This window comes from Anarrhichthys ocellatus, unplaced genomic scaffold, assembly GCF_004355925.1.
Source record: "Anarrhichthys ocellatus isolate YVR2014 unplaced genomic scaffold, GSC_Weel_1.0 scaffold423, whole genome shotgun sequence".
Taxonomy (NCBI): Eukaryota; Metazoa; Chordata; class Actinopteri; order Perciformes; family Anarhichadidae; genus Anarrhichthys; species Anarrhichthys ocellatus.
Window position 1 is genome coordinate 11174 of NW_022280397.1, and position 15252 is coordinate 26425.

Consider the following 15252-nt stretch of genomic DNA (forward strand, 5'->3'; position numbering starts at 1 on the left):
TGTGTGTGTGTGTGTGTGTGTGTGTGTGTGTGTGTGTGTGCATATCAATGCTTCAGTATGCATGTGACTGCTCGGTTGTTACATTGAAAGCTATTCTTGGGCAGAAAAGTGCTTCAAACAGCTTCAACGTGCAAATACAGTAAATCTAGGTTTGGGTTTGTTGACACCTTCAGTCGTTAATGTTCGGTTTATGAATATTTGGCTTGCTGCTCCATGAATAATAGCCATTTTTATGTGTGTGTTGCATTAGTTATTGCTGTTGTATGTATGTGTTAGAGAGGGGGGGGAGGGACAGGCTCCACTGCTCCAGCTTTAATTGTGATCTTATTAGTCTCTGGTCAATACACCATCGCATCCTGACATTAAAGAAAAAAAACAAGTGCCCCTCCTTCCTTTCGTTCCTCTTTCCATTCTTCTCCAATCCCTGACTTTTCCCCCTCATCTCAGTTGCACTTCACTTCACAAGACAAAGAGTGTCCGTCTGACTCTCGGTCCTGTGGTGCTTTGTGGTGGATTGCTTTGACCGGGCCTGCTTGCATAATTGAAGGAAACTGATGAATTTGGATAATTCCTTGATTAGATTGCGCTGCTCGGCTCGAATACAGAGCAGGGGTCACACTGATGCATTAAGATTTTAAAGGGAATATTAAAATGATAAATGAATAGATGGAGTGGGTACACAAAAAGAAAGACGGGCAAGCGTTGTTTTTCTCTTTGCCTCGGCAAAGAAACGGTGTTTATGGACAAACAATTATGTAAATGTGAAGAGCTGATTTGAAGTATGACTGCATTTGTCCACGATAGACAGCCCTGTGTCTGATAAAAGAGATAGCGGGGTACAGATGCAGTGGCTGTAACTCAGTTGAGAGATTAAGGGAGTAATTCTGTCATTGCTGAAGGCGGTTTCTTTGAGATAATGGCAGATACAGTGCAGAATCTCCCTCACAGGAAAAATCAGATGCAGTGCAGTATCTAACAGCAGAATTGTGAATGTAACACACCTTGATACACATGAACAAACACACCCTCTTTTTCGCAAAGACATATTCACAGACAGGTATTGATGGTGTCTTGTGTACTTTAATCACCTCAGTATCCAGGGATCGCGTTCTCAAGCATGCTCTGTTTTTTCATTTGATTCAACAAACCCTCCTTTTCTTTTTTCTTTGTCTCCCTACACTCTTAATAATCCATGTCATATGTCACGCTTATGTGTGTATGGTGTGCAAGACCGTTTGCGCGTACATTTATTTGCAAATATGTTCTGTGTGTTTTTAATGTCCACACTATAGGTACGACCAGGGAGGATACGCCATCGACAGCCAATCCCTGACTGAGACGAGGTCAGTGGGCAGCGGAGCAAGGACGAACTGGAAAACGCTGAGCGACGTCAAGAATGAAAAGCTGGGACACGGAGAGAAGGTGCAGTGGATGCATACACGGCACATAGCAGTGCGTGCACGCAAGGCACATAGCAGTGCGTGCATACTTTTGTTTGGCCTCGGGTGGAATATTCTGTGTTAAAGTCTGCACGACTCTCACTGATTCCTCTACACTAACTATTTCACTTTATTTCGTATGGCTTTATATGACTTAAGTTTTGAGAGAACAGGGGATCTACAGTAGATCGTCTGCATTGCAGTATTATTTGGATCTCTGAGTCGGTTCTTCATGAAATAATTTGCCTGGAAGCAGGTTGATATGAGAGTCAGAAAATCCTTCTTTCACTTGGGCAGCTGGCTACTGTTTGAAGACAAATGGAGAAAAAAAAAGCAACTACAGGTGACGTAACATCAGCATAGCTACAGCACAACAGAGTTTGATAGCAGAACATCGTTCAGTAAACACGGGGTTTTGGGAATCAAAGAGTTAGAGCTTTGCTGTTTAAATCCAACGTTTTGCAGTAACACAGGAACAAATCCATCATGTTGACGGACTTACGACAACAGTGTGACTCTGGCATTTTCTTGACATATTTCACTTGCATGCTCTGACTATGGGTTATGCTTTGTCTAGCCGCACATACAGTACAACCCACAGCGGAATTCATCTCGAAGCATCTCCGAGAAGTGTAAGAAATTACACATATGGACATCAGGCAAACATTATACGGGGTCATAACGCTTAACAGTTTAACGGTCTTTGTTTAGCCATACAGAGATTACGCTGATGGCCTCTTCTTTAAAACCAGAGAAGATTTTGTGTGAACAGACATTTGTCCGTCTCGTTTGAATGTATGCGTTTAGTCAAACATAAATCCACAGCCAGTCTTCCATTCATTGTAAATGGAGCTGTTTCAGGCTGTGCCTTTCTTTGACTTCATGGATTAGAGTCATGGTTCCCTTGTTTTAGCTGTGGGAGAGAGATAGTGATGCTCACATATTCGCAGGAATGGTTGAACTGCCACATGCTGTTGGAGCGTGTGAGAACTCTATAAATTGAACCTTGTGCCATTTTAAGAAGTGTCAAGGCACAGAATAATGCAACGCTTTCAACTAAAAGTAGAGTGAATGGAGGTCGTACACTTTCCATCTAATTAATTAGGTTCATCTCCGACTAGTCTCCCTCATGTTAAATTGGAAGCCACTTACGGGGAGCTTCAAGATCAATGTCGTTTCTGATGAAAATTTCTAATTATGTGTTGGAGTTGAGGAAGCCTATAGGGCATAACATTACCAGAAGGGAAGTAGTGCAGACTGAGAATGTGGGAGATGGGAAGAAAATCAATGCACTTAAACTTCATGGATGGAAGAGAACAAGGCCACAGGAAGAAAAAAAGAATTAAAAGAGAGTGAAGAGTGTGGTAAGAAAGAGAAATGTCGAGGGTTATTTAGAACGGATACACAGGAATGGTTAACTGGCAGATTTAAAAATGAGAATGTGTTAACAATTAAAGCACAGATTATTTTTTTTTACCTTCACTTATTCTCTTTGTCTCGTCTTTTCTCTCCCTGCCCTGTGCACCCCGACCGTTCCTGTAACTGAACGGCTTTAAGGAAGAGGTTGTCTGTCGCACACTGAGGCTGCTGCTTCGATAATAATAATGGAATCCAAATCATCAGCTTATACTTTGAAGGAATCTAATTTGACATTCTACCTGTTTGCCTCTACGTGTATGTACAAGCCATTTCTAATTAGTGTGTGTGTGTGTGTGTGTGTGTCGGGGTTTTGGGACGAGCATTAAAGTTGGCATGTGCAGCCACGTCAATTATGTGAAGTAGATTTTCACTTGGTTGCCCTTCCACATACAAAATTTAATTGCATTTAGGTGCCAGAAGGTGACACAGTGGTGTGATAAGAATGAAAACTATTTTCAGACTGTTAGGTTTGTGTGTGTGCATGTGTATGAATCTTTAGGTAAGTCTTGCACATATTTTAGTGTTTTTGGTCTGAGCGTTCTCTGTGTGCAGCGTTAGTCATGCCGCTCTTCTAGGTTCTCCTCGGTGTGCTTAAGGGTTAAGACTTCGCCCTCAGGCTTCTGTGTACACACTGGAATACAGAGGGAGACGAAAGAGACACAGAAGAAGAAAGGGAGAGATGACAAATGAAGGGGTATTCATTTTGAGTGGTCTACTTGTGATGGAAGCGCTACGGTCCAGATCCTGCTGACCTCTATCCTCACGTTCTCTGTAGCATCTGCCAACATCACGAGCCTTCAACAATCCCCCAAAGAAAGTGTCCAGTTCTGTTCTGTTCTTCCTGCCACGTCCACCCTCCTACCACCTTCCCCGCCCATCGCTTTCCCACCTCTTCAGCCTCCGAGCGTCTCCAATCTGCCCAAGTCGGCAAAATGTGATGAGGCAGGCACGCGGGCGGAAACATGGGAGTGGAGTGTTGTCGGGGATTGAGGGGGTGATGGCTGTTGCTCACGGGAGAAATTCTCCTAATTAAAAGAAGCTTCTTAACAAGTGTTTCCGGGGGTTCACGCTGTGTGGCACGGGCACTGGGTGGATAGATGCGTGGACAGATTATGAGGATGTGAGTCAAAGTTAGCTAGCGGGAAGAAAGTGTCGTCGAGCTCTAAGTCTGACTGACAGTATCTGCAGAGGTCGTGGGGACACAGGACAACATCAATCATCTCACGCGGGATGCAGAGAACACAATGGCCTTTTCACATTCGAAGCTCCTGCTGAACACTTTACAGAAAGTGTGGGTTGTATAACGGTGGCAGTGTTGCTCAGTCAGTCAGTTTGTGTGTGTGTGTGAAGTTGGCCAGCGTCCTAGAGAGTCTTTGATAGACTCATTTAGGCCAACATTAGTAATGAGTCTGGCCCGGCGCTCGCTTGTAGTTGTTGTTTTAGAATGCATTTTAAATGCTGGCTGTGATTCCAACGTCTTGTTCAAGGCCTGCTCTCCTGGTACAAAGAAATACCCTCTGGTGAAGCTTGGAAAAGGGATTTTTTTCTTTTTTTGTGGTTTCTTACATGTATATTTTATTTGTATTTTACAGTGTTGTGCTTGTTTGTATCCGTATGAGTGTGTGTACATGCAGGCGTCTACATGTGCGCGCCTCTTCCCAATGAGACACAGTTCAACTGCTGTGTGCATTCTTCTTATTTATATTTATGGTAATTGAATGCTGTGCTTCTCCACAGGATGAGGGAACAGCATCTTCTCCTCCCCCCCCCCCCTCCCCCCCGAGTTAGCATTTCTTTCCTTTTTAGCTGTTGATTTTACACAGTGTGAGTTCTGCCGCTTTAGGTGCTAATATCTGTTTGAATTACCGCAACATCGCTGCATTTTAATTTGATTCTGTTTGACTGTTTGCGCTTTAATTTAAATTCATAACTGAAAGAAGTTTAGCCCATTGTATCTGTATTGCAAATGTGTACGTTTTGGCCTTTGCATATAACCGTGTGTGTGTGTGTGTGTGTGTGTGTGTGTGTGTGTTCGTGCGTACATTAGCACAATTTATGTGTTCGAGAGGGAGAAAGGGATTTGTCTCATCTTGCATCTATTATGCATGGAACTCTCAAACTCCCTCTGCTCTCTTTTTAAACCGTTCCAAGATTGTTTGGAAGTCAAATAGAGATGTGTAAACAGTGTGGACTGACTTGTTGGCAACAGTTTTAGTGATGATACAAAGTTTTTTTTTAAAAATTGTATTTAATGTTTCTCTTTTCACCCTAAGCAGCTTATTTATTCACATTATTAAAACTGTTGAAGGATTTCCTGCCTTCACTAGAAGCAGCACTTTTGCTCTTCCTCTTCTCTTCCTCTTCAGTTTGATGGGCTTTGGTTTCATTTGCTGTGTGCTGCAAATTTAAGATATAAAAATACCAATAGTGATCATACAAGAAAATGACAAAAGAATACTCGTACCATTTTTGTTGAGAGCGGAGCAAACTCTTAAAGGTTTGAGTTCACGTTTCTCTCTAATGTTGCGCTGTGTTTGACTTGATTGTCAGGAACCATTCCGACACACTTTACGTACCGATGGCAGCATTGTGTTGTTCACCCGTCGCCTGAAGCTACATGATGGTTATAATGAATGAACATGGCCTGTACAGTTATTACCATGCATGCCATGCATCGCCTCATGTGGTTGAGTGAACTTGTTGGAACTGGAATTCATCAGACCAGACAAAGTTGTTTTTTCAGTTGACAGGTTTTTGTTTTTTTGCTGATGTTTCTTCACCCACTGGAAATGTGTCCCAGTGGGCAGGAGAGCTACCTTCTAATCTGCTGTTGTGCCCCAGCAGAAAGGAGTTTGAAGCTTTGCGTGTGCTGAAATGTATCATCGGACCCAACCACTGTCATGTGATTTTTACCTCTTGTAATGTGAACGAGTGAAACCTCGTTGTGTCCTTGCAGCCTGAGCCACCTAGCGTCTTGTTCATTTAGCAAGATGTAGCCTCCTACATAACAACCGCTTTGATGGGGTCTCTGGTTCCTGTCCATTCATTGGACAGCTTTCTTAAAGATTTGTGCTTTTGAACAGCTTAGCGACATCTTGTGCAGTGCTCGGACTTGTTCTCCTGGCATACAAAAACATGGGTTTTAAAAGTCTGTAAAATCACACCTGTTTGAATCCTTTTGAATGTGTGGGTTCGAAGATGGTACTTCAACCAGTACCGACCAATTCTGTAATTAGTTTTTTAAATAGTTTTTAAAGATGTGCCAGGTAGAAGTGCTCAACGAAAAATGACAAATTAATTTTATGTAAACATAACTGGACTTGATGATAATTATGTGTTGCGATTGCTCATGCAGATTAGTCATAGGGGCATGTGGCATATTACTCATGTGGCCTCTCAAACACAGCCAGAAAGAAGAAGCTGTTTGTCTGTCAAGCGGTTTAGGCTTGAATTCTCCATGCAATTGTTTTTTTTTTATTTCCACATTGACAATGGAAGTGAAAATGTCTTCGTAACACAGTTTCACTCGAGTCTAAATCTCAGAAAAAAATGAATCAGATTGGGTATGTACTGAAATTTTAATGAACCGAAGCTATAAGGCAGTCACAAGCGCTGCTACAGTCATCTTCTGTTTTTAACATCTGCCAGTACTACGAGCAACCGGCAACACATTGAAAGGCTGACAGTTAAACAGGGAAACTAAATGATCCATAACAATGGTACCCTAATTTGTCCTTTATCATCACTTCCTTCCTTCCTGCCGCAGTCATCCTGTGTTTTGTCAATTTACCACATTTTTTGTGACTTGAATTACGCTTTTGAAGGTCAATGTTAATTGGCTGGTGAATCATACTGCTACGTTGTCTTTTCTCCCTGCTCCAGCGGGACGAATTTCACTGTTGCGTTTAATGCAATGTTCTGCTCAGGATTTGGTGAAGGCACGTCATTTGACCAGACCTCTACCTTCAGATTCTCGAAAGTGTAGAATAACATACAATACATAATATTGCAGCACAAACATTTTCTATAATGACGTTTAAATGATTGAAATTAATGTTTAAGGTCTGCTTTGGTAGATTGTTTTCATTATAAGACTTGATTTGCAGGTTAGATTTCTCCTCTGCACAATATTGTCTAAAGGGGCAGCGCCTGCAAATTTACTGCAGCGTCTTAGACGTTGAAATTGCAGCAGTTTGATGTGATTTGGTAGTTTGTTTGTTTTTTTTTGTTTTTTTTTTAATATTTATCTCAATCTAATTCCCATAATTAGATTTTTTTTATTTTTTTTTCTCACCCATTTTTGCTCTCTCCTCTCAGGCGGACTATTTCAGCTGTTTGGCGACACTGCTGTACATTCGTAAGGAGAATTGTCTGTACCAGGCCTGTCCATCTGCAGACTGCAACAAGAAGGTCGTCGACCAACAGAACGGACTGTACCGCTGCGAAAAGTGTAACCGAGAGTTCCCCAACTTCAAATACAGACTCCTACTTTCTGTAAGTGCATAAAGTGCACATCGTTTACGCTTGTTTTGTCACACATGCTGTGCCGCTGACTTTGAGGAAGATTGTAACTTATGTGATCACACACACACACACACTCAAACGTACACACATGAATAATCTCTCGCCCTTTCATCATCTCTCTCTCTCTGTCTGACTCTCAGGCCAACTTAGCAGACTTCGGGGATAACCAGTGGGTGACATGCTTCCAGGAGACAGCTGAGGTCCTGTTAGGTCACAGTGCAGAAACACTGGGACAGCTCAGAGACACAGTGAGACACACACACACACACACACACACACACGGATATGCTACCACACACTGTTTCCTGTAAACCATTTGCCCCGACTCTGTATTTACATTGTTGTTTGTGCTCGTAAGGACGAAACTGCATTCGATGAAGTCTTTCAGAGAACCAACTTCACAACTCACATCTTCAGGAACCGAGTCAAGCTGGAGACGTACAACGTAAGTTGCCTTAAACACGAGCACAATAGAATTTGATGCAATGCAATTTAGTTTCCCAGGAATGAAAGAGCAGAATATAATGACGTACAGTGGTGCTCGTCATTGTCCTGCAAGCTGGGAGAAATGTTTTAATGATCTCTACATGCAGGAGTACTTGACCCTCATTGGTTAGTGTATGTCTGTCACAAATCGTCTCATCGCTGTTCGGAACAAATGCACCAGCAGTGCACTATTAGTAGTTCTGGGAAAATGGACTAAAAACAGTAGATGCTCTTATTTAGGGTCAATTTCACAATCAAACCAAAACGTTGCGACCAGCTGCAGTAAGTAAGTGTGTGTGTTACAGCAGTTCCTTTTTATAACACAGTTGCCTTATTTTAGTTATGTAATTTGAAATTGCAGCACTTAATATTTGTCAAACGTACAAGGTTATTATTGGCTGAAAAAGTAGAAGTTCCTGAAGTTTTTTTTGGTGACTGATGAAGGACTTTTGTTACAACATGATGAGGAGGCAAAGCTTGTGGTTTTTGCTGATTTAGTATTTTGATTTGCACAACGTTTTTATGGATCAGCAGCGGTTGCAGGCAGAGGTGGGAGGGATTCTCTCCAAATAATGAATCGCATAAAGGGGTACAAGGAGCTTGCTTGGTGAAATCCTCAGTCAATACAACAAAGAAAAAGTGAACATTTATTGTTTTATGCGACGCATCCCCTCATCTTGAGCATGATACATTGAGGTGTGGTGTTTTATTTAATAGGCCGTCTGCCTGCCAACCATGAATTTGTAACAACCAGACTCGTCGCCGGTTATTATCTTCGGCTGAACTGCCGTCCCGAGCATGTAAAGCCACTAAACAAGATGCGCACAATGCAATACAATCATAACGCACCGTCAGTCACACAACATGAATCCAAAACCATTTAAATTAGTGTCATAGTGACAAGGGAGTTATGTATCCACCAGTGCATTTTGGGCAACCGAAAACAAATACAGCTGTGGATTCATTTCTCTTAATTAGGCACTAATTAGCATTTAGCTATTGTCTGTCTAAGCCTAATTAGCTTAATTATTCAGTGGCTAATTTGATACTGGCGGCACATGCCGAGAGTCAGTGGAATGATTGAAATGTAGGATGAGCTCTGAACGGTCTGTGTCCCGACCCCAAGAAAACCTCCAAGGAACGCTATGCAAAGATAAAAAAAAATTCATTATTTATAGTCTGGAAACTGATGTAGAAGCCTTTTTGAGGAGAAGTTACACAAAGTTTACGGAAAGTATTGACATTGAAGAGGAATGCTCACTCACAAAATGAAATGGTCTTGACCGTCTGTCTGCAGTAAATGTCAGCGCACCACTGCTACTCACTATTGAACAAAAATGAGCCTGAAGCCTCAGCAGATGCTAGAGGCTGCGATTTTCATTACCGACCACAATAAAGAAGTGTTGGTCATGACAATGCACTAACATACCGATGATTAGTGGTGGAGCTCAAAATACAGTTTGTCTTCATGGCTGCATTACAGGAAGAGTCGTAGGATACAAGTCCGGATGTTCTCTGTAAGTCATCCTCTGAGCATCATGAATCTCTGTGGATTTCTGCACGTAGAAATGCGAATCCAGAGGTGAAAAAGAGCAAAAGAAATGAAATAATCAAGTGAGAATCACTTTAACATAACACATTAAAGGCACAGTGCGTAAGATTTGGTGGCATGTAGAGGTGTAGTTGAAGAATTGTGAATACCCCTCCGCTCATTCCTACTTAGAGCCAGTGTTTGGTTTTGCCCGTTCTGTGCTACCGTAGAAACATGGCAGTGCAACACAGTCAACTGCGTGAAGGGGATCCTCTCCCAAAACAACGGTTCTTCGTTTCAGGATATTATACACCAATTAATACCTTTTTTTTTATGAATATCATATTTCATTTCTGCAATGGGATCACCAGCAATCCTACACTCTGTGCCTTTTTTAATGAATTGCACAACAAGCACGCGTCACTAAAGTCTGTATTTTGCAGAGCATGCCAGTATTTGAAGCAGAGAAAGTGAGGCCGATGCTTTATTTAGGAAAAAGTTAATGCTACACCTCCGCCTCCAAAAATATCTACAGCTATAATCATGAAAATGTGTTTTAGTTGTGTAATTGATGCTGCTGCTCTAAACGATGAAGCTGCTAATCCCGCATCAAAGGTGAGGAGCAGAAGTGTGCCACCAGACAAGTGCTGAACAGCTGTTGGTGACATTTTTAGGAACTGATGTCGATAACGGCAACACTATACAGGTACAAATTCAAATATGTTAGTTTCCTGCACCTTTTTGATTTCTTGGCATATTGTCGTAGTCTTGATCTAAAGCCCAAAAGGAACAACATCAAAATTGATCATTTCAGTATGCCACAAAGATAATGAGGTTTGAGCAGATCCATGTTCTACACGGGGCTTATCAATAGATTCAGGTTTTATTTTCAGTGGGTGTTAGTCAAAGTTTACTGTTTTTGTTTCAAAACTTCTGATTGAAAAAGATGAGCACAGACAGAGTATGTGATCCACTGGTTCAGTGCATCTGTCTACCTGATCTTCAGTTCTTTCCCGTAGACTTTTGAGTGTAACGCCAGACAAAAAAGATCAGACGTCTACCACAGTGTCTTCATAAAAATAGAACAATGACATAATGACATATCAGAGTTTAACAAGATTAATGAAGTAACAAAAGTTGTGCTTTGTCATTTTTCATAACAAGGACAAAGAGAAAGTTTGTTCCCTTGCATAGAAACTCAAGTTTGAATTATTTTCGGGCAGAGCAGAGATGATAAACTACCAATCTACTTAACAAGCACAATGCACCTTAAGGTTTGAGCCATCAGCTATCAAATTAAAGCGCACAAGCCTATAGCTTCATGTTACACAGTTGGTGATAATACAAGACTTGAACTTCATTGCCATTGTGATATACATACATGTACATCTCTACATTAAACCTTTAGGAGCAGTGGGCTGCTGTAAAGCGCCCGGGAAGCAACATAGGGTTCAGTGCTCAAGGACGCTTCAGCATATGGACTGTCTAGGATGGTGACTGAACCATCAACCTTGTGGTTAAAGGATAATCTGCTCCCTCCGCTGAGCCACAGTCGCCCTCCTTCCACTGGTGCAGCAGTTGTTGCTTCTTCTCTTGATACAGCATGTTTGTGTAATAATGACTATCTGGAGGTGTTGGGCACAGGCAATAAGTACAAAAATCAAAACAGAAGATATAAAGGTAGGCACCTTCAGCTTCCTGAAGAAGAAAACATTCATGTTGTTGCACTCAGCTGTTCAAATGAAAGGGTGGAAATAGAGAGCTAAAGGGAGAAGTTCAGGTTCCCTGCCTGCTTTTCTCACTCCTGTCCAACCCTGCGTGAAGTGGACTTGATTGCCATATTGTCTGTTTTGAAAAGATACCAAAAATGTTGGAAGCCGCCCCCCCCCCCCCCCAAGTCAGGCGGCAGAAAGGCCATCCAACAAGCACTTCTGTTGAAGCATACGGGCCCCTTATCGCTGTTGTAGTCCGCGTGAGTCCGGAGCTTTGAAGATTGGAGCGTTTGATGTTCCACACAGGAAGTGATTGTTTTTTTTATGTTTAGGCAGCAGCTCCATCCTTCTGTTTAGACAGAATATGTTTTTGATAGTTGCTGTTGCATGATCGCCACGTGGAGTGATCTCTGAAAGCACACGGTACACTCACCACTGCTAATCACCAGTCATTTTCCACCTTGATAGGTTATGATGAAGAAACAGCTGCTGAACTTTAATGACATCATCTGGTATAAACCTAAAACTGATAAACACACAAATAACGTTTAGGAGGTAGATTAGAGTCTAAACCAATATACAAAAAAATGCAATATAGTATTTAAATATAATTCCGTTTTGACTGTCATGTTTCATTAAGGCGGCGCCCCACAGAGGCCTGAGAGTGGGCAGAGAATCAGCGCTTCAGTGTAGTAGAGGCTCATCTCCTAGCGGAGTTAATGGGATTCAGATGATGGTAATGATCAGATTTGGCCTGAAGAATTGGATTTACTGAGCTCAGATGACTGCATTTTCCCCATAAACATCTTATCTGCATTTGTTTAAAAGGCTACCAAAGATGATTAATGCACTTAGAATTTGGGAAAGTGTATCTGATTTCCAACAAATAACTAGATGCAATATATTGAGTCCTGGTGAGTGTTTGAATCCATTCCAAGCCGGATGGTTGTTCTTTTTGAATATACTGTATTAATAATGTATGTAGACGTATACGGTTTGTGTGCGTGTGCGTGAGAATGTGTCTGAAGTGAATAAATGGATTTAGTCTCAATGAATAAATTAGTGTCAGAGGCAGGCCATTGAGAGCCACACACACTCACTTTCAACAAACCACACTCGTGGTAATCCTTGTCAACATTTCGTCGTCCCTGTGCGCGTGCAAAGGGAGTTGAGAAGATTCTTATATGGCTGAAGGTGAAAGCCACCAGTGTGTAAATGATGCACAGATATATTCCTCGAGGCGGCCGCTCAAAGCCTTTCTGAATGTGAACATTTACATAATTGGTTCCGTTACTTTCTTCTATAACTCGTATCTGACACTGAGCATTCATGACTGGGTGGATGAGACAATTATCAAAGACACTTAACGATACAGCAGCCTTTCAGTATACTTTTGATGACGCTCATTGTGTTTTTATTAAGAAAGAAACGTTAATTCAACTTGACAGTAGTTAATGCCACTCTTTGAAAAGACAATCGGGCTGCTTTATTGTAATCAGTGCTGTTTGTTTATTTTATCCATAGTTTATGTCACATCTAGCGATGGAGCCAGCTTTTAAAGTTGATAAGATAAATAGAAAATGATGCAACTGAAATATTCAGGATACAATAAGACACCGAGTCTACGTCAGCAGCTGTTTGAGGCTGTGCCTATACAGCGGTGCTTTGAGCTACATGCTAACACTGACGATGCTAAGATTCTGGTGTTTAACAGGTAAAATGTTAACTTGGTGTGATAGCATGCCGACATCTGAAGAAGCTGAAGGTATGTTTATAGATTTGATATGATTCTCATTCACATCGGTTTATTGTATTCTTAAATTTCATGTCATTTCCTTGTTCAGTATCTCACTGATTCTCTGTGAGCCACTAAAAGGTAGGTGTGTGTGTGTGTGTGTGTGTGTGTAGGTGTGTGTGTGAAGGTGTGTGTGTTTTTTTTTTTTTTTTTTTTTTTTTTTTTTTTTTTTTTTTTTTTTTTTAATCTTGTCCGTGTGCCAGCATCCAGAAGTTGTGTAAATTCTTCGAGGAAAAACCCCACGGTCTGAAATTGAGTCGGCGGGTAGGGGTTGAATGTTAGGCCCCTGGGTAATTATTTTTTCCAGATGTGATTGGAATATTACTATCCACGCATTAAATTAACGAGCCGTCGTTCACACAGTTTCCCCTCCTTCGGAAGACCATTATTTTTAAATAAGTTGTCACCTTTCGTCAAGTGGAACCTTTGTCTCGACAGCCCCCCGTATTGTTTAATTTTCCTGCTATCCTCGGGTAGATGCAAATTGAAAATACTAATAGAGGTGTTAAACCACATATAAGATAATGGGCAAAAGTTAACTCCGTGATGCTGGTTATGCTGGCTGAATTTCTAATTGATTAATGATTTGGCGAGTGAGTTTGTAATGGAAATGATCTTTTGGCTCTCTTAGTGAGAAACCGCTGCTTTATGTGATGTGAATTACATCCCGCTGATGGTGGCTGTTCCTACATACAGTACGTTATAATAACTGATTCTCATGTGGTATTAGATGTGTACTCCTACTAAACAAGTTAAATTAGAGCATACTTTTTATTTTTTCTCTTTTTAATTAAAGATAAAAACTGACGGAACATGCTGCTTTTGTGGACTTTTAAAGTGGTACATTCCACCTCTTACACACTGTTCCCTCACAGATTGCAGTCACCACAGAGGTTTTCAAGGTTGTCGAGTTAGAGGCCGATATATAGACCCAAGTTTGTTGACAAATCCTTGAATTCATCATTTGTATCTACAGAGGTATCTGTAGTCTACAGCAGTGGTTCCCACAGTTGACAGCGAAGGACGCTGCAAGATTTATTTATTTCATTATTTGCTTATTGTGCGAATCTTAAGTTTCACCACAAAGTCTTCCATTAACTAAATTCTTTTGCATTCAGAAACATTTCCAAACAGAAGAACTAAGCCATGCATAACAAAATCATCGTATCGTCAGTTTTCCAGGTGTGCAGTCAAAAATAGTGACCGTCCGAGCAAGCGGTATAAAGATTTGTCCATATTAAAACAGCTCAAAGAAATGCTGATACAGATGTTGCCTATGAAATTCCTACGAAGGTGTGCCGTAGTTAAAAAAAAGAAAAGAAAAAAAAAAGTGGGACCACTGATTTACAGAAAGCCAAGAGCAGATGGACCGTTCAGTACTCCACCGTGTCAGCAGGCTTACACCGCTGACACAGACCATTCAAACACATCCTCTCACAGAGACCTGTTGGTTTCAGTGCTTTCTCTTACAGCATTTATCTCTTGAATGATGCTGATCATAGAGGCTTGACACGTCTGTTCATCAGATGTTGCTGCACTTAACTGAAGATTTTCCTTCCCCTCCTCAGGATGAGAGCCGAGTGAAGGTAACCGTCATGGAAGTCCAGCCACTCGACCACAGGGAATACAGCAGGAGGCTCCTCGGTAACATCCGCAAATTGGCCGGCTGAATATAGTCCCGGTCGTCCACGCGGCTGCCTGGTGATTCTACGGTTCTTCTGCTGGTCTCTGACTGGTGTCCGGCTTTTTCCGACATGGAGCATATCTGACAGAGGCAGCGGGGCGGTCAGTGATTCATCTGATTAAATGGCAGCCGAACAAAAGACTGATATTTAGTTGTTCACTTCAGCGGGCCATTTGTGAAACACTGGAACATGATGGAAATGACTTTTACCATTTTAATTTGTTGACATTTTAACGAGCTTTCGCTATTTGATTACACAGAACTGTGTTTGAGATCTACACACATTTTTATCGTAATTCATGTCATACACGCTCCCACGGTTTTCTCTTTTTTTTATTTCTTTTTTAATACAAATGATTCATCTTTGTTTCAGATCTGTGGTGGTGATGCTCAGTGTTAGTTGAGTGAGACATGGATGAGTCAGATTTGATTTAATTTTCATTGTTGCGTTTTAAATACGAAAGCATGGCCAAAGTGTGCGTGGGAGATTCACGTGTTGGCATTTGTTTTAACTTTCTTACTGACGTGTCTTCAGCTTGTTCAAATTATTCTTTGAATTTAAAAAAAAGTGTTTGGTTTGTTTCTGCACCTCCAAAAATGTCCAAATAAGAAAAGTGATTAAAAGGATGTCGGCATAAGATCAGTGTTCGTCTTTATCACTG

At 41.3% G+C, this 15252-nt stretch overlaps 1 protein-coding gene across 1 annotated transcript in view; it reads left to right on the forward strand.

Moving 5' to 3' along the window:
- Nucleotides 1–14888, forward strand: part of LOC116401398 (replication protein A 70 kDa DNA-binding subunit-like) — a 26055-nt gene extending 11167 nt beyond the window's left edge. Inside the window, exons 7-11 of the mRNA XM_031879763.1 lie at nucleotides 1293–1422; nucleotides 7176–7352; nucleotides 7523–7630; nucleotides 7741–7827; nucleotides 14475–14888. Coding sequence (XP_031735623.1) covers nucleotides 1293–1422; nucleotides 7176–7352; nucleotides 7523–7630; nucleotides 7741–7827; nucleotides 14475–14576 — 604 coding nt within the window. The 3' untranslated portion in view covers nucleotides 14577–14888. The remainder of the gene's footprint in view (nucleotides 1–1292; nucleotides 1423–7175; nucleotides 7353–7522; nucleotides 7631–7740; nucleotides 7828–14474) is intronic.
- Nucleotides 14889–15252: the final 364 nt, after the last annotated feature.